Genomic DNA, 20,121 nt, shown 5'->3' with positions numbered 1-20,121 from the left:
CATTTTCTTCATCCTGCTCCTGACCCCCTCCCCCAGGGAGAAAAATACGGTGGCCACCAGGTAAGGCAAGGTCACATATCAAGGTCTCCATGCGAGCTTGTGCCTGCAACCAGTGCAAGTGGTTTTAAAAACTTAGCCTACCAAGGAACCTACATTCATAGATAGTAGCTGACTGCTTGCTTTGCCATGAATCACAGATAATACACAGGTCTGCACATACCTAACTGTCCCAGTCCTAGTTCAGCATTACAATCTGCGTCAATCTTAATACATTCCAAAAAAGGTGGGGGCACTGTACCCTGGGTATATCACCTCACTGTAGGTAAACAGTGATTTCTCCTTGTCTTTGAAATGGAAATGAGCTAGCTCTTGGTTTTCCTCTTGCTCCCCATCCCCATAGAAACCACCTCCCAGTGAGGGAAGGTGGGGACGTCAAGACTGGCTGATAGCTTTTGGGGTCTATACTCCCATCTCACTCATGGGCATTATACTCATGGAACCTTCCTTCTTGTAGAAGGAGGAGGAAAAACAGATCCAAAAGGTCTAGAGGGCTGACCTCGTTACTTCCATAGATGAAACCTGAAAGAGACTGACCAGCATGAGCCTGTGGCAATACTCCACCAATACCACCTGTGAACAGCCTTATGGACCCCTGCTATTTTGTTGGGTTTCTAACACATTCCAGGGTTGTAGAAAGCCTCTTGGCACTTTCCTAGTCCTTCAGAAATGGGTACATATTGACTATAGAGTGTACTATTTTAACAACACCCAAACCATTTGCACTCTTCTTATGCCTCTGGGGATACCTGGCTCCACAGCTTGTTCTAAGAATGCTTAGGTTCACAGCCTCATACTGACTTGTAGACATCATTCAATCTGTCAGCCTCGTCTTCGACTTTGAAAGCTAGTGAAATTTTATTTCCTTCACATCCTGACCAGGCTTTTGTGAGTAAAAATCATGGGCTGGCAACTGCCAGCTACAAGGATTCTGGGCAAGGTATGGGCCTCAGCATTTGCAGACTTCAGACTTCAGCCTGGCACTTCCTGATGCAGCCTCATGGCTTCAGAAAGCTACTGGGAAAGTAGAGGTAGAACTTAGTGATCTGTTCTTTTCATGCAGTTCCTGAACATTTTAAGCCTTTAATTTAGTTTTTCTCTTAAATATATATATATGTCCAGTATCTACCTTATCTCTCTATATCTCATCAAATATAATACGACAAGCCAATGGGGACCTGTATCAACATTGTCAAGTTAACCGCCTAAAGCACTAATGCTTTTAAAGGAAGAATAATCAATATTGGTATGAAAATTAAGGGCCGTATGCTTATCCAGAGGAGTGTGAATTGACAGAGGACCCCAGCCAACATTTGCAGAAGATATTTGCCCAGATTTTGTTATCACAAGATTACCATGCACCATTATTTATTCGGAGTCCTCCAGATGAAGACTCAGCACCAGTAGTCCTAGGAGGTTGAAGCAGAGGTGGTGATCCGGGGACCTAAAGCAGCAGTGTGGTTTAGCACAGTGGTTCCCACATCTCAGAAGGGCCTGAGAAGGGATTATAAAAGCACAGAGTGCAGAACTTGGCCCCATCTGTGCCCCGCGGAATCTTGGAGGTGAAGCCCCAAGAGCTGCCCTGCACAGAGGGCCCCTCTAATGGGCAGTCAGGCATGGTGCCATTCTGTAGCGAAGGATAGAGCCTGGGCCTTGGTCAACAAACCTGCAATGTGGCCCCAGGGCTATCACTTTCTCTCTCTAGGTCTGCATTTATTTCCTATTAAAAGAAAACCCATTCACCCTGATTTACCTGGCTCAGAGTTGATGGGGTAATCCAATGAGAGGGAGTTTGGCAAATAGACATCTGTCTATGTTACCTCATTCAGACTCCTCCAGGGGTGAGCTTTGTCATTTCCTTGTTCAGCTAAAGAAGGCAGATCCTGAGAAGTTAAGTGTTTTGTGGGTTCCCAAGCCTTGGAAGTGGAGGTGCTCAGATTTGAACCCAGACACATGACTCCAGAGCTGTCCAGGCATCAGATGCTCCTCTGAGATTTTAGCAATCAGGCAGACCCTTGCTGCTCCAACCCAGGTATGTGGACAAGCAGTGTGGGCATCACCTGGGAACTCATGAGAAATGCACACTCTCATGCCCCACCCTACTCTGGTTACATCCCAATCTGCATTTTTTTTTTTTTTTGGTGGGACTGGGGTTTGAACTCAGTGCTTCATGCTTGCAAAGCAAGTATTTTACCACTTGAGCCACACCTCCAATCTATTTCATTTTGCTGTAGTTATTTTGGAGGTGGGATCACAGGAACTATTTGCCCTGGCTGACCTTGAACCACAGTCTTCCTGATGTCGGCCTTCCAAGTAGTTTAGGATTACAGGTGTAAACCACCCGTGACAACTCCCTGTCTGCATTTTAACGAGCTCTTCAGATGACTCTTGCCTACCATAAAGCTCAAAAGCACTGCTATAGAAGATCTGAGAGTCTTAACTAGAAGTATGGCAACCATGCAGGAATTATTGTAATCCAACCAAATGCCAGAATTTCTGGAATGGCAAAGAAGTACCTCTGTTTTGGAAGGACAGCAGAAAGAGGTTTCAGCCCCTGCTATTTGAGCTCCCATTGCCAGGCAAGCTCCCCTCATTCGAGAAAGTCCTAACCGCCCCCCAAAAGAATGGGTTTTAAAATAGGAACAAATTGTCTTTGCGTGGATTTGTGCATTTAATTTTCAAAGGTAATATGATTAGTTGTTTGGTTTTTTTTTTTTTAATGAGGAAAAAAAGAGAGTTTAGCAAGGATGATGCAGTCCTGCAGTTTTCCCAGTGGAATTTTCTCCTTTTCCTGCCTTCTGAGGAGGGTATGGTTGCATTTCATTTACTCAGGAGTGGGTCTTTGTGTTCCTGTATGGCACAAAAAATCCACCTGGGAGGATGATCAGTTAGATGGGGGGAAAGTTCAACTTCCAGGTTATCGTTTCCATGAGTGTTGTCCTCAAGTTAAATACTATCTCAATCCATTTTGGCTGCTGTTACAAAATACCAGAAACTGTATTATGGCACAGAAATCTGTTTCTCATAGTTCTGGAAGCTGGGAAGTTGTTGACATCAAGATGCTGGCATATTTAGCGTCTGGTGAAGGCCTGATTTCTGGTTCATAGACAGCATTCTTGATGTGTCCTCACTCTTTGATAAGGGCACTAATCTTACTCCTGAGGGCTTCACCTCCATGACTTAATTACCTCCTAAAGGCCCCACCTCCTAATACTGTCAACTTGGGGACTGGGATTTCAACATAAGAGTCTCAGAAGGACACTGCCATTCATACCATAGCTAATACTGATACCTAAGTCTGCAAGTATGTTCTCCTGATATATGGAAATGGCCCCTCTGCACAGGATGCTCCCCAACGAACATAATGGGCAGGAAATGCCTAGACCAAAGACTAGGAGAGCACATTTATACACTGGGCTTTGAGACGTGTTGAAAAGCATCCACTCACCACCCCAAGTGCTCACCATATGGAAATGTCAGTCAAGCAACAGAGATTCCTGACCTGGAGGCCGGATGTCCAGTGGAATTTGATTCTGGGAGGGGTTGCCCAACTTAGTCCTCCCATCTCCTCCCTGTCTTTCCCCAGCCAGCTTTGTTGAGGCTGCAGGGATTTCTTTCAAGTGATTTTAACCCATGTTCTCATGTGTCAACTTTATAATTTATATGTACTGTATTATTTAACCCTTCCAAGTCATTCTTCCAAGAAGCCAACGCTATGGAGAAAGTGTACCAATTCCCTGAAAGAGTCAAGACACTATTTGTCACCATTGTCCCAAGTATTCCCTGTGTCCATGCTCCAAAAAAGTCAGTTAGGAATATTGGACAGACATGGTCCCTACCTTCTGGGACTTTCAAGCTCAGAGAAAGGTCATGCAAATAAATAAATGTCCTGGCTACATATGTCAATCAGGTGTAGAAATTCAATGCTGCTAAATCGAAGAGACTCTGTGTACAGCAGAGGGCATAGCTAGGATTCCTGAAGCCCTGTCATTGTAACTTTGAGCCTCTTCCCACTCTCACCCCATCTTCACTTCAAGCTAACCAAAATAGGTCTTTCCCCTTCCTGGGTTTTTTTGGTTTTTTTGGGTTTTTTTGGTTTTATTTTGTTTTAAAGTTTCAAAAGTCTGGATGAAGGGGATTTGGATCAGGATGATACCATTATTCTGTCACTTCTAATTCCATTCTGTTAACAATTTTTGGATTCACATGGGTTAGAAGACTTGATTTTGAAAAAAATATGCACTTTTAAGTTCTGACTCCAGAAGGTAATTTCAGCTCAGCTGAAAGCAATTCTAGGGGTGAATATAAAAGGGGAACTGCCTCACCAGGCTTCCCTTCAGGGTCTTGGTGAGGTAGTTCCTCTTTTATATTCCCTTCCTTGACTGCACCTGCAGTCAGAAATGAAGAGTTTTAAGGGTGTGTTGAGGGGAAGGCAGGGGCTAAAAGAGAGAGAGACAACTGCAGTCAGTTCCAAACCAGACTGTGAACCAGCCTTGTCTTCTTTCTCCCATCTCCCAATGCTAACTGATGCCTTCCATCACCTCAACAGACTTGGAAGGCTGGTTATTGACAGCTGGGCAATCTGTATGATAAAGCTTAACAGTTTACATCCTTCTGTATGACTTTGTCAATGTTTTCAAAGGATCATGTCTGGTTCTCACTCAACCACTGACTTTTCGTCTTTTTTTTTCCCCTCAAGCATGCAAACGCAAAGAGCAAGAACCAAACAAAGACAGGAACAATTCCCAGAAGAAATCCCGCCTGGTGTTCACCGACCTCCAACGCCGAACCCTCTTTGCCATCTTTAAGGAGAACAAGCGCCCATCAAAGGAGATGCAGATCACTATTTCCCAGCAGTTGGGCCTGGAGCTCACCACTGTCAGCAACTTCTTCATGAACGCCCGGCGCCGCAGCCTGGAAAAGTGGCAAGACGACCTGAGCACAGGGGGCTCCTCATCCACCCCCAGCACTTGTACCAAAGCATGACACAAGGACTCTGACCTGGGCACAAGTCACCTCCAAATGAGGACAACAGATACCAAAAGAAATGCAAAAGGAAAAAGTCGTCCGATTCTTCGCTGGGGCCCTTCACTGGTGATTTGAAAGCACAATTCTCTTGAAAAGAAACTCTATTCTAGCTGTAATCATAGGCCAGGTCTTCTTTTTTTTTGTTGTTGTTGTTGTTTTTAATGGCTATAGAGTCCAAGTACAAGCTGAAAATGAATCTCTGAACTAGACACTGTCCTCTGAGCATGCTAAGCATTCCAGAAACCCAAATGGGGCCTTCCTGGAGCAAGTTAATTTCAGGATCACTTAAAATGTCAACAGTCCACTTCAGGTCTGTCAACCTCTTGCATTCAGTTTCCACAGGTAACAGTGGGAATTTGGCCTATGTAAGGACTCTGAGTTTAGGCTTCCAAGACACTACAATAAGAGAAGAATCTAGCAACAAGAATGACCTCATTTGCTTTCCAAGTGCTTGGCCTCATTATATCACAGTACACCAAAGTTCACAGCCATAACACACACACACACACACACACACACACACACACACACACACACACAAATCAGAATGGTAATGACTGAGCACAAGTTTTAAATATGGAATTAAAAAAAATAAAAGTCCAAGGACCTGCTTTTTCAACTCAGGCATCTTTTCATTGAATGGTTTAGAAAGCTTTAAGTTGATCCAGTTTAAGATTTTCTTGTCTTTACTTCTTGGAAATCTCATGTGGTCTTGGATACATAAAAAAAAAATCAGTTCACTTGAGCTCAAAGTATCAAGCACAACGAAGATAAACAGAAATAAGAAGGTTCCGGATTCACCACATCTGGATTTTTAAGACACCTGTTGTGAAGTCATTAGGGAAGCATTGGGAATATGGCTTCAAGCACATTTTGCAGTTTGCGACAAATTTTGTTTGTACATAATGCAGACGCACACTCAGGAGGCCAATTTAACTGTTACGGTACATGGAGCAAATGCAGCATTTTACAAGATCTAGATTTTTTTTTTTAGATTATTAATGTATCCTTCTTGATTTACTAGTCATCTGGTTCCTTCTACTGTACATTACGATCACCACATCATTCTCACTTTTTCTGATTTGTGTTGTTCCATTGTCCATCCATTAGTAGGGATGTTTCCAGTGTTTTCTAGGAAGGAAGAAAGAAAGAAGTCAAACCACCATACATGTTGACCATGACTGTCCGCTCATTTCTCTTCCATTGTTGACTCGTCCTTGCAAAATAGCTGAATAAATCTGGAGAAAACACAGCACACCAAAGAAGCAGAATACTGCAAACCAAAGACACTTATTACTTGCCATTTTCTAGCCTAAAAATACTGTGATTACTTTTAGAAATCAGAAAACCTCTGCAACTCCAAACAGCATTCGGCTCTTGCATTTGACTCACCATCCTGCTGAGTGGACCAGCTATGCCAAGAATGTTAGCCAAGCCACCAAAGCAGTGGCTTTACCAGGCCAGCTCTGGTTCCTGGCTGTCACCTTCCCATAGCAGGCAGAAGAGCACCCACAGAACTCTGGGAGATTGCAAAGGTCACGATGTGCGTATTTACCAGTGAATGGCCCCAGCTGGGCACCATGGGGGTGTTCAAAGCAAGCCAAACGCTGCAATGATTCTTTACAGACACTTGAGACTGACTTTTGTATGAATTACTTAATTGAAACCAAAGAAACTTTTTCTGCACCTACTTCTGCAACAAATAGAACTGTCCCATTAAATAAACCAGTAAATCAGTGGAAATCACCAACAAGAAGGAAGCACGCCAGAAAAAAAACAAACAAACAAACAATAAAACAGGAAGACACATTGTGTTCAAACAGATCTCTTGGGACATTTTTTGGAAGCAGATTTGAAAGAAAGGGTTGAGACAAGAATCAAAATAAGGAAGAGCCTCGGTGGCTGCTGCTTCATTTGACAACTCATGCGGTAATCTTAAAGTTGAAGATTGTCTTTAATTTGTGCCTATGCAGTTTTTCAAAAGAACACGGAACAGAACAACAGAAACCTCAACAGCTACAATACCAAAGATGAGGATTTCTCACACCTTTTGTTTTCAGTTCATTTTCTCCTTTTGCCTGGCTAAAATACTAATAGCGCCATTGATCTGTACAAAGGTAATCAATTTTGTTTCTCTGAGCAATGAAAGGAAAGGGTCGTTTATTTGATTTTACCATTTCCCTTTAATTTTGTTTTATGGCTATTTACTCCAACATGGAATCTCTCAGACGGTTCCATGGACTCCAAGTTTAAGATGCTGGGATACTGAATGATCGATTCTCTTCTCTCTCTGTTCAGTAGAGTATGGGGAATGGTATTGTCACTTGAATGTTCTCTGCTTAACCCTTAGACTTGGTTCCTTCTATGTTCAGAGTCTCATCATTGGGAGGGAAAGGGAGCAAGGGTGAGGGGTAGAGGTCTTGGTGACATGTCCTCTCTGGAGCCACAGAACCAAAGAATTTGTAGAGGAATTTACAGCCTCATTTGTCGTGTGATTGCTCCACCTTAACAGGGCTTCATTTGGGGGTGGGAAAACATGTAAAAATTATGACCAGTTTCTACTTTTCTATTAGCTTTTTAAAAATCAGCTGTAAAGTTGCATTTCTAAAGAAAGATATATATAATATATGAGTTTATATATAGATCAAGTTGACATTGGTAATAACCCAAAACTTTTGCTGTCCAAATTTCTGTCTTATTTTTGTCATGCGCTTCATTCGCTGAGTGTTAGTTCAGAACTGTACTCACTTTTCTTCCATTCCAGCATTAATTTGCCACTGTGGATGACTTGGAGTACTCAGATTTGTACGAAAATTTCTGGGAAGTGTTGAAATTCTACTTCAAGAATTTCAACATTCAATCTGTCAATGAATGGATTCATGGTATAAGTGAGTTTTGTTTGTATTTAGTGCCATCTCTATTCTATGCCTCAACCACGATCAAGGTGGTGAGTGAGATATATCCACCAGACTGGCCCAGAGCCAGGCGACTGACAATAGAAGGGTGGCAGGGAGGCTCGTGTTCTATAACTGTTGGGAAGGCTCAGTGGGCCATTCCTACCAGCAATGGAGTATGATGTCAGCTTAGAAATCCATTTTCTAGGAGATGCCTTGTTCATCAGGGCAGTGATGCAGATTCACCAAAGACTTCTCACAGGGAAGTCCAACCCTGTTGCAATGGGTTGATCAGGTTTCCTCAGGGTAGTAATTACCAATTTGCATTCACAAGCCCTTGTGCAACTACCACTGACACTGGGGTGAGACAGTGGAGGTGTTGTTGGAGGGAGGTGTCTCAATCCTATAGAGAAAATGTACAACAGATTTTGGGAAGAGTCCCAGAGTCCTGTTCTTAGAGAGTCCCATTGCCCACAGTGCCACCTCCTCACTCTCACCACATAGTTGTCCTTTGTGTGGGCACCAGACATGGAGCTGGGACAATGTGGCTCTCTGTGATGTTTTATAATTTATCCTACCTGGGAGATTGTTCCTTGACTTTTTCCTTGTGTCCCTTTTTCCCTTGCTCATATTCCATATAACCTTTTTTCAGAGGACCAGGAAAGTGCATGCTTTACTCCCAAATAGATTGATAAAAGTGAATTTTAATTTGAGTATTTCTGAATGAGTCCTGTGACTTGTCGCCAGTGGAAATGGTTGTTATTCTTGAGAGCAGGTTGAGGAACCGAGTCTTTTGGTTTGGTTAGTGATTCTTTGGCACACTAGTGTCAGCATTTGGATCTCTGGCATCCTCCGAAGATGTCTTGGCCAACAGAGCATTTGTGGCCTGGCATTTCAATATTGGTCAAACCAGTGCTCTGGTGATCTGAGAAAGATGTCATAATGTTAAAAGAAAAATTAAGGCAAAAATTTCCCTTCAAAGACTCTTGACATATCTTACATCAAATAATGTCATACCAGAAAGAACTGTTTGCTTTTTAAAAAATTATTTAAGTACATAGACAGATGAATATGTGCAGCTATATCTTTATGTGTCAAACTTTTAAGCCCTGCCAAATTTCAAGTTGTTAGAGAGCTGAAAGGAAAAAATTGTTGACCCAGTGAGTTTCCTCAAAGATTTTAGACATTTAAATTAATAATTTCAGAGAAAATAACCATTGGGACTTTGTTATCATTTAGAATCCATTTCTTCAATCCAAGAAAAATTCCAGACATGCCTCAGTCATCACCAAAAAAAAAAGATAAAAGAAAAAAAGAGGTGGGTGGTAACAATGTGAAGGAACAGATGTCAACCCAGTTTCACATTCTTGAGGCAACAAAAGCCTCACGACTACAGAGTGGGAAGATATTTTTCTTTATGCTTTTACATAATTAGGCTTGATTTTTATTTTCAGTATGCTTTTGGCACTGGGAATGTAATTCTTTCATTCCAGTATATGTTTAAAAAGTTGAACCAACACATTTCTTTTTTAAAGGAAAATAACAGCAACAGAAGCTCAATACCAATATTTAAAACTTTTCTCAAAGTGGAAAACAGTGTTTATATTGTGCCATGTAGTCTAGCCTGAATCAGGAAGGATCTAGCATGATGCTTTCTCTGGAAAAATCAGTTACCTAAACAGTTCTTCTCTTCTCATGAAGCTCTGGTAAGATAAAGAAACCCAAGCTCATGTTCATTTCAAGCTAAAAATAAATTCAAAGTTAGAAAGGTAAATCTCTTACACACATACACATATACATTTTTCCAAGTCAAACAATATATTTCAAAGCCATGTATAAATGGTTTTTAAATTGCCAGATTTTTTCTTGTCTATATTGGGCATCCATCTATAGTGCTAATAAATTAAAATTGAGATTTTTTAAAAAATCATTACTACCTAGGTACAGACTTTTTTAAATGTCTGTAAAATTAGGAGTATCTGTTTGATTGCCATTATCAAAGTATCATGACAGTATGCTTTTGGAGTGAACTTGGATCTTCAAGAGGTTTTATAATTGGAATTTTTCCAAATCTAAGAACAGACTGGGTTCCAATATTGTTGAAGGAGAATGGAATCTACTGCAAACTGGAGAAAGAGGTGATACCTGTGGTTAAGGTTGACCACAAAGCCCAAACACAAGAACTTGGACAGTTGCTTTCTAGTTTCATAACACATCAGAGCTCCTGCTGATACTCTGATTTGGACCTGGTGGTCTAACCAGGAAGAGTGAATGAGAAATGGTAAAGGAGAAGGGATATAGCTGGTGTACCTATACGTTTCTGATATTTATCTGCACAGCTGGATAGCTTAATAATTTCTTACCTTTAGCTAAAACCAAGTAACTTGTGAAGTAATAAAGGATTCCAGTTTAAAATAATGCCACAAAAATCCTTACTAAAGAAGAATAGTAGCCCAGGCAATGACATTGGCTTTAAATGTGGATATCCCCATGACTGTTTTCTATCAATGATTTGTTTCTTCTTTATGAGAGGGGAGAGAGTTTGTTTGTTTTACAGTGTCACAAAGTACTTATGAAAAATAATTATTAAAACAATACAGGAACTCAGATAGATACAAGCTTATAATTGAGGCTGATGGACTCTGGCGTGACTCTCACAGGACCGTGAGTGCTCACTCTCCTCAGATACTGAAGTGACTCTGACAGTCTGAGGACAATGAGCACCAGAGCCCAGGCTTTCCCATGGAGGTTTTCATTTAGATTGATTGAGATTAACCATGTAATACATTCTTAGTGAGGAAAATGTGTTTAAGAAAAAACTTCAGTACAGGTTTGGACATTCCAGGGAAGTCTTCTACTCGGCTCCATTTTTAACAGCAGGAATTTTACTTTACTTAACACAAACCTTGGTAGGTAAGTTTGCAGAAAGCTGATACACTCTGTCGACTTGGATGTATACAGATTTAGATACATATTTCAACATGTGTTCTTATAGTTGTCTTTATATCCACACACATTACCTATAGGTGTCTAGACTGTGTACATGCAAGTGTACAGACATGCTTAATTTACATAGCTATATTGTAATCCATTACAATAAATAAATTTTAAATCACCTCGTAACATGTATGTGGTACTTTTACAATGTACATTGTTTTCATTATTATTTATTGTAACATTGAAAACCAAAGTGCAGGAATACAACAAAAAAGTATCCCAGCATCTTCATTATGTACACTTGGAATTGCTTTCATTTGGGCACATCCAAGATAAACTCAACTTTTAATAAAGGTAACTTGGGTATTATTTAATCATCTGGGTTAGAATGACACCTATGCTTGATAACTTCGGTTGAATAGCTTTATTCTGGATTTCTCATAACTAAAGCTAAATCCAAAGACCTGAAAAAGGACAAAAAAAAAAAAGAACAAGAAGGAAAAAATAGTAACTTAAAGTGCAAACCAATGGGAAAAAGTGGGCTCTGGTTTCCAGGGTTCAGACAATGGTGACATAGTCTCATGGAAGCTGCATTAACTGGTGGGGAATGGTGATTTTTTTTTCTCATGCTTGTGACATCTAAATGGTCTTTAGTGAGAAAGCATTAGAGGTTATATTTCCTGCTTTATTTTCATTTAGAGTATAGAAAGAGATTTTACATTTTTTCCATCAAAAATGAAGGCACCCCCCCCAAATATTTTTTAACTTGTCTCTTTGGTTATGACCCAATAAGCTAAGTACTATTAATGTAATTAATTTATTTAAATTAGCTTCTAGTACACAAATATGTAGGATTTGGGTAATTATTTAATCATCCTTCCTTAGTTTGAGTTTACTTCTTGCTCTTATTTATCAAAATCTAGACCAGTGGTGTGCATCAGAGATGCAAAATTCTATTTAGAAAAATCTCAAAGTTTAGTTTGCTTTATAAAGCAGTGAAATTCTGTTACAGACAGGGAAGAAATACAGGTTAAAAAAAAGAATTTGGGGTATTTTTCCTTCTTGAATTAACTTTGAAAATAGTTTAAGTAATGATTATTAAATTATTTAATTTAAGTTCACAGCCCCACCTGGTATCAGGCGAACTTCACCTCTTAATTATTGGGGCCCTCAGAGCCTTTATATTGTAACTTATTTATTTAACTTATTCAGCATCTGTGAAAGATGCACTGTATAGTTTATATTTTTTATTTAAAACAACAGAGAGCACTACAGTTTGTTTGCTGTCAGAACAACAGAGCAAATTTTGTGGACAAGCAACGACTACTCAACTTGAACCTGTGCATTCAGAAAACATGAGCTGAGACCTTGCTTCACCAGCCTAGATTTCGGGGCTTCAATATGGAAACTGGAAAAATAAATTTTAAAAAAATTTATAAACCAAAAAAAGAGAGAAACCCTTACACTAGCTGCTTCCAAGAATGAACTCTGTGTGTGTAAAGCAACAAAACAAAAAAGGAGGAAAAAAAACAGAAAAAAAGAAAAAAAAAAGCAAAAACTTTCTATTTCTAGTGAGAACCAAAGAAGGCTACCTCACTGACTTTTTCCATTTGTAATTTTAATCGTGTTGATGACACCAAAGATACCAAAGATTTCTTTCTCTGTGTGGTCTGCATTTTGCCTTGTGCTCTTTTATAATTTGAACTGTTCTCTCTGACATGGTTTGTACAGCCACAGCTCAGACACCCCAAAGAAATAATTGTCTACATGACGGTGGCTGCTAATTTGGAAAGGGATATTTTCTGTGTTTCTCCCATTCTTTCACTGTCCCCTCCACGTATCCAGGATGCAAGTTCGGATGCTGCTGTAATTGGATTCCTTAAATTCCAAATTGATGAAGAAGACTGGTTGGAGATGGCCTTCAGTTCTAGCCAGGACCTCTGTCCTTGCTCTGGAGCTTTCACAGGAAAGATTTCCAAACTGTGGACCATAGAAACTCTTAAGTTTGGACAGGAGAGTTGAGAGGAATCTTAGGATTCATTTAGACAGCCCCCTGTGGCTGGGAGGCTGGAATAGTAACTCAAGTCAAGTAACTCCAGGGCCAAAGCCCACCCAAGCCTCTGAGCTCCACCCCAGTGCCCTGCCAGCTCAATATGAGACTGGTCACATGTTTCCAAACAGGAAAGTGGTAATCCTTAAGCAATGAGCAGGGGATGGGGCTCATCACTTCCTATATTTATCCTGTAAGAACAATCACAGCCACTTTCAATATCTCTGTAGCTGTATCTCCAGAGTCACATATGATCAGTTGCTTATATGGGTGGCCAGCCTTGAAATATTAGAGCTCATTCAGGGGCTTCTGCCCGAGGAGGCACATATTGATCCAAGCAGTGTGATTGCTCATGAACCTCCCCATTACAAAGTGTTGTATAAATAAGCTATGAATTCAATGTGGGGGAGGAAAGTTCATTCTTGGCCCATTTAGTTTAATTATTATGGATAGTTTAAAATCAGTACTTACCAAGAAAGGGAACTTGACCATCATTTGCCATTATTACATTTCAGCTGTCAGCTTTTCCTTTTCCTTTTCACTTATAGGTGTGTTTGCATGTCACTTCTAACCCAACTGTATTTATGAGAAAAGTAAGCCTTGCATTGTTTGATGCTAAAGGGTTATTCATTCTAAATGAAAAATGACCCCAAAACATCAGAGAAATGGATATGCCAGTTTAAAAAAATGGTTACTTAAAGTGGCTTCTCTCTTTTTTCTTACTCAAAAAATTAATCGTCTTCTTTCAGTTTCTTTAGATTCCATTAAATGATTAAATTGCTATTAAGATCATTCATCAAAGTGATTTGTAAGTTAGCCAGAGAATCTTTTTCAGTTTTGTCTAAACTCCATCTGCAAATACCTACCTCTGGTCTATATTATTGAGTACTAATGTTTTGCCTTTCACATAATACAGTTGTCTTTGAGCTTTTTAAGAGACCACTTAGACAAAAAAGCTATGAAAAGAAAAGACCAATTAACTCATCAGTTCCATACATCAAAAGTGTAGCTAGTAGAGGAATTTAGAAGATAGACTAACAAACCGTATTCTTTCTGAAGTTCCCAAGCATCATCCTGACATGTTGAAAGTTCCTTCCTATCCAAACCATCTCAGAACAAAATGTTCTCCTCACATAAGACAAACCTGTAAGGCCTTCCTTCCAAGCAGCAAACTGCTTTCGTTTTCTTCCCAAATTCCTATTGGAAATAAGACTTCTCAGAATGCCTGGGAGACAACAAAGATGACCTAACTCATTAAGCAGCAGCAGGAGTGCTCCTCTGTGAGCAGCATCACCTTCCCCAGCCTTCCTACCACCACGCCCCTACGAGAGAGAACCCAGAAAGAGCAATGGCAGCCTGAACACAGAAAACATCCCAATTGGCAGACCCCCTCCTCAGCAAATCCCCCTCAGCCTCATGCTTCACTTGCAAAGTGTGACATAACCACGGGACGAGTGCCTTGCTTGAACCAAAGCAACGATTTAGCCAGTCTGGACCTCTCTGTGCTTTTTTTAATCCTTCCTGTAAATACCTCAGCTTCAACTGGGCCTCCATACAGTAAATTGGTGGGCTTAAAGTACTGTGGTGCTTTGCAGAGCAGCCCTGCAAAGAACAAGATTTGTACTAATACCAAAGGTTCTTTCTCTATGTCTCCTCTTCTGCCTCCCCATCCTTCCCCTTTTCTAGTTCTTCATGGTTCCAAAGCTTTAATACAGACCTGGGCATGTTGGCAATGCAGACCGCGCAATTCCTTACCGAATTTTCTCAGATATACCTCATAGATAATAGTGTTTAGAGTAATGTTATTATAGCGTATGTAATAAGTTATTCACTGTTTCTTTTGGTAACTGTGATTTAAAAAAAAGAAAAATGGAAAAAAAAAGCTTTATACGTTTTAGGTTGTGCTTTTGTAATAGACAAAAAGGTGCGCTTAAAAAGAAAATGTATGTTCTTTTTTTTCCCCCTCCCCTCTTTTGCATTTTATTTATTCTGGATTGGGGAAAGTTGCAGAATGAGCCCAAAGTTTACAGTTTCATATTTTGCTGAAGAAACAATCTGTGTTCATTTGCTCTGTTGAAAAAAAAAAGAATAATTATTTTCTACATTTGTGCTACTTGGTCTGAACAATTAATTGTTCTGTGTTAACAGTGTAGTATTATAATTAGCAATTGCCAATCAGTGCTATAAGTTTATGCATGAAACTAAAAACTTAGCAGTGTGATGCATTGTGGTCTTGATAGCAACATTTTTCATTTTGAACTAGATCTTCCCCTTTGGTTCAATTATTTATGCATGGGCGCCTATTGTTTGTTACCAGTTGTGGAACAGTTGTGTATACAGTAAACTGTGAAAATGTACACAGTTCAGCCTCAGACAGTGGTAATGTTGGTTCTATTGGGAAATGTCTCACCTCGAAAATACCTTTCCATCTGTTGGGATTTCAAAATGAGTCAGATTGAATTGGGTTCAAATTTTCTAATGAGAAAGGTCATTCCAAGTTTGAGTTAGCCAACTTGCATTCCACAAATTGGGATCCTCGTAACCCAGATAGATCACCATATCCAAGAGGGGTTTGCAAATGACCACTGAAAAGCAACTCACCTCTGCATTTTTAATTTCCACTAAAAGGAGTTCTTTTGGCTTTATGTTCATGACCTCAGACCTAATGGGCTACATGCATGACAATGCTAATTCATCCAGCTCTAGGCCTCTTGGGTCTGTGCTTGGGAATGGCTATTTTTGACTGTGTATGGTTTTTTCTAGTATTTTGTTGTCAGGTCAGTTCCCAGTGGAGACTCAAATGGTATCTATATCAATAATTCATCTCTGACCTTTTTTACCCAATCTCATAGACATTTCCACCGACTAACTATTCCAGTGGTTTGGGCAAAAATACATGGCCATTCCTGAAACATCACCTGTATGGCTGCATCATGTTTATCCTCTGAGTAAGAGGTCGTTCTAACTTATTCTTCACCTGTCCCACAATGCTACACGTATCTTCTAAAGAGGGAGGAATATAAAAAGTTTTGAAACCCAGTTTATAAAACCATTTTGCTTTAAATTCCCCAATTATCTGAGGTCTCTACATCTCAAAAAGTTGCAGTGGATTGGGTAAACATATTCTTATATTTGGGATCTGAGATTGATTCTCAAGTTTCATGCCTATTTCCCAAGCAAATATGCTTGACATAGAGCCAAATCAACTGCCAAGCACACTTTCTTTTGCATAGAAGAATACAGATTAGGAAACAGTGGTGCAAAGGCACAGTCTTCAAAGCAAAATATTGGAAATCACCAACAGCCAGTAGAGCATTTGGTGTCTGCCAATGAGAATATATAGGGAACATGCTTCATTAATAATACAAAGAAACATATTTTCATTTGGTCTTATAAAGGAGATTATGATGACGAAAGCTTTGTAATATAGTCTTTTTCTTTTTTCCTTTTATTAATCTGCCAAAGATGGGAATGGATACAAGAATTTTAAAATCGGCTTTTGTAAGACAATTGATGATTGTAATAGTGTTTAATCTTCCAGAAAGCTTTTCTGCAATAAATCAAATCGATATTTATTTCAATGAATTCTTTTCACACTCACAAAACCACAGACTGTTCCTTTTGATACAGATGTTGTATCTACAAAGTTCAAATGCATTTCTCAATCCAAAAAACCAGAGGGGTATCTGAGACATGAGTGTGCCCAGCCCTTTTTATTACAGACAAAACAAGGGTCTGGATCACTAGGATTTGCCAAGAAGACTTGTCTTATAAAATTTGAGGTATATTTTGTTATGCCATTTTATGTCCTTTTTTTCTTAACTCTATGGAAAGTGATATGTTGAATCAAGTGTAAACTGGGTTTTCCAGACAACTGAAGTAGCTACATTGTGAATGTTATTTTGTTATTAAAGGGTTTTTACTCGATTCTTTGTGCTGATGGATGTCCTTTTCCTTGGAGACAGAGAACTATGGAATTACCTCAGCTTGGTTTTCTATCCTGTCCTCACGGGAGTTCATGGACCCAGCCTGGGAAATACATGAAAGGTTCTGGGCCAGAAAGTAATTTTGGGGCACTAGGAAAGTGATCTCCATGTCTGTCAGCTTTAAAGAGAGCTGGGTCCAAACTCTCTAACCTCTCCCTTTTGGGACCCCAACACCTCTTTGAGACCCCTCTGCCTTGAGCACATTCCAGCATAAAGACAGACCCAATTCATATAGAAAAAGAAAGAAAGAGAAAGTGGTAGCCTTGAATTTTCTGTGACCTACTAGGCAGCTACCCAGCCAAGGCTATGGTGGTCCATCTGGTTGGCTCCACCTGGACCATCGCTGAAGGACTGTTCCATCTTGATTGCTACAAAGGGTCCAGGTGCACTCAGTCCAGTGGGGCTTCTCCAAGTCAGAAACCTCCTCCTCTGCCATCCTCTGCATATCATTTAGCTATCACACCTATAATTTTTGGAGATAATTATTTGAAAATCAAAGAAAGGTATAGAATAGGGTTTTCTAAAGTTTTGTTTCTAAGCTATATTTTAGCTTGCCAATTCTTTGATCTGGAAATGTGCAAGAGGGAAAAGGAGACCCCACTGTTTCTCTGTGCCTTGCTCCCATCTCCTGGGCCATGCACACCACCCAGGCTGTTGGTCTTGCTTAGGGACAGACTGAACCACAGCCATTGAGCCCACCAAGGATATGACCCATCAATGCCTATTTTATCTTTACTTGAAAGTTTTTTTTTTCAAAATGTTATAGAGCTTGGGTTCCCACCCTTCATATCCCTTGCTTTGGCTCAATTTGGCATTTAACTCAAGAGTCAGTTTACTATCTATAAGTTGTTTTTTTTTTTCAGATTGTCAGGGAGCCTGCTACCTGGAAAGAAAAGTTAAATATCCAAAGACTACCTTCCTATCAGACAGGCAGTCATATCATTAACAAGTTCATGAAGGTAAAATGTGTTATCCTTTCTATTTTGTTTTGTGTGACACAAGCCCAAATGGTACCAGGAAATGTCTTGCCATGAAAGGTGGTAAAACACCTGGCATGTCAAAATTTCTGAAATAAGAGCACAAGCTCCACACTTCACAAATTGATAAAGAGCAGCTGAAGTTCAGAGGCAAAGATGGAGATGGTAATCTTGTGTTCATTTCTTTTTTAATTTTTTGTAATTCCTATCCCCAGTCACCAAATCTTATCTTCCCCCTCAATCTGTGAACAGTTTGACTTTATCTTCACAAATCTAGGATGCTGAGAATTTCATGGGCAAGGATAATTAGGAATTGACCAACATTCTAGTAAGTTCTCTTCTTCACCCTTTGCTTTTCTCAAAGGTGTTTCCCTGGACTGAAGACAAAGAGCCTAGCCACTTTTTTCTTGTTCATTCTTCCTATTTGAATATTTCTAACCAAAATTAGAGCTTTATTTGCGTAGGTACTATAGAATCTTTCTAGGTCAGTGAGTTCTTGCAAGAGAAACTTACCTCCTGCCAAAGTGAGTGAAAACAGGTTCTGGTATCTTCTCTTTCACCAAGTTTTGTTCTTGTGATCCAAGTCAGTCTTAGCTATTTTCTTACATTAGGGCTTGGCCTCAGAATGTGTCTATTTTTTATATGAAAAGTGCCATTTAATTTCATGTGCTGGCCTGTTGGTGTTCTAATCCTTTCTTCTAGTCTATTGGTTGCTTTATGGTATATAAAGGTAACAATAATGAGAGAAGGGAGGTTGTAAAGTGAGAATTTACCCCAGCTCTGTTTAAAGTTTTAAAATGGAAAAGCCATGGAGAAATGGCTATAGAGTGTGGGTCTCCCTGTCAAAGACCGTGCTGTGCCACCTGCCTTCTAGGTGACCGGTCCAGAAATCCAGCTCTTTAGTAGAAATGCAGCTACCTGTCTGTCCTAGGACTTCAGCCAGATTCAGAGGCGAAGTGATCAGGGAGGCACCTCTTGCTCTGTTTCTTTGCTTTACAGATATTATCTCCAAGAAAATAATAGGGGAATCATTTAAAAGATTATTTTTACTCAGTCCCTTTGACATCACCTCTCATGTTTAAAATCAGGAAAACACACCCTAAGATTTGCACTCCCTTCTCTTTGGCTAGAGGAAACCAACTCACTGGGCCACATTCTTATTTTCTTTTCACCCTGAGCTATATTTCCAAGGCATATTATCCATCTCAGATGTATTAAGTCAAGACTGTGCTGAAAGATTTTCCAGGGATGGTCAACAGGGTATATGTTCAGTGGCTGCCCTAAAATCCTGGTGGGATGAGGATCACTCTTCATTACTGAGGGGATGCTCACCACCTGACAAGTTCCTGGTCCTTTTTGTTAGGAAGATTTTCTTTGAATGTTAATTGAATTTCCAAGTTCGTTCGTTTCCCTCCCTGATGTTTCGTCTGCCATGTTGCTTACACTGGATTCTTTCTTTCTTTTATTCCTATCATTAAACGGTAGTGCTGTAAACTCTGCAAGTAATGTCAAATAAACTGCTTTAACTCATTGACCGTGCCTCAGTTGCCTTCCTTCTCTTTGGATGGAAAGAATTAAGCACTCCTCCTCCTACTGCATCCCATTGTGGTTTCATAGAGAAGACACATCGTTCCACTTGGTGAGACTGTAGCTTCTATTCCTGAAGGATACAAGGCACATTTTATAATCAACAAATGTCATCCCTGCTGCCAATCACCAAAGTGAGGAATGCCTCATAGATTTCCTTATTCTCAACCTATTTACACTTTAGAGATAACCTATCCTAACCTTACCCTGGATAGCTTCCATACGAGGCCACAGGTGGTAAGTGAAAAGGAGAATCATATCATTGCCACCCTATGGAAGAATCAAGAAACATAAACAAAAGGCCAAGCACAGTGGCTCATGCCTATAATCCTAGCTACTCGGAAGGCAGAGATAGAGAGGATTGTGGATTGAGGCAAGCCCCAATGTTCACAAGACCCCATCTTAAATAATAGCTGGGCACAGTAGTGAGTACCTATCATCCCAGCTACATGGGGAAGCACAAATAGGAGGATTGTGGTCCATGCTGGCCAGGCATAAAGCAAGACCCTATCACAAAAAAAAAAACCTGACACAAAAAGGGGCTGGTGGAGTGGCTCAAGAGGTAGAGCACCCACCTAACAAGCACAAGGCCCTGAGTTCAACCC

At 40.1% G+C, this 20,121-nt stretch overlaps 1 protein-coding gene across 1 annotated transcript in view; it reads left to right on the top strand.

Annotated features, from left to right (window-relative positions):
• Window positions 1-19,459, top strand: part of Onecut2 (one cut homeobox 2) — a 52,256-nt gene extending 32,797 nt beyond the window's left edge. Inside the window, exon 2 of the mRNA XM_020170556.2 lies at window positions 4,757-19,459. Within this exon, the coding sequence (XP_020026145.1) occupies window positions 4,757-5,043 (287 nt within the window). The 3' untranslated portion in view covers window positions 5,044-19,459. The remainder of the gene's footprint in view (window positions 1-4,756) is intronic.
• Window positions 19,460-20,121: the final 662 nt, after the last annotated feature.

The sequence above is a fragment of the Castor canadensis genome, chromosome 4 (genome assembly GCF_047511655.1).
Source record: "Castor canadensis chromosome 4, mCasCan1.hap1v2, whole genome shotgun sequence".
Taxonomy (NCBI): Eukaryota; Metazoa; Chordata; class Mammalia; order Rodentia; family Castoridae; genus Castor; species Castor canadensis.
The sequence above is the reverse complement of the archived record's forward strand: the minus strand, read 5'-3'. Positions and strand labels throughout refer to the sequence as shown.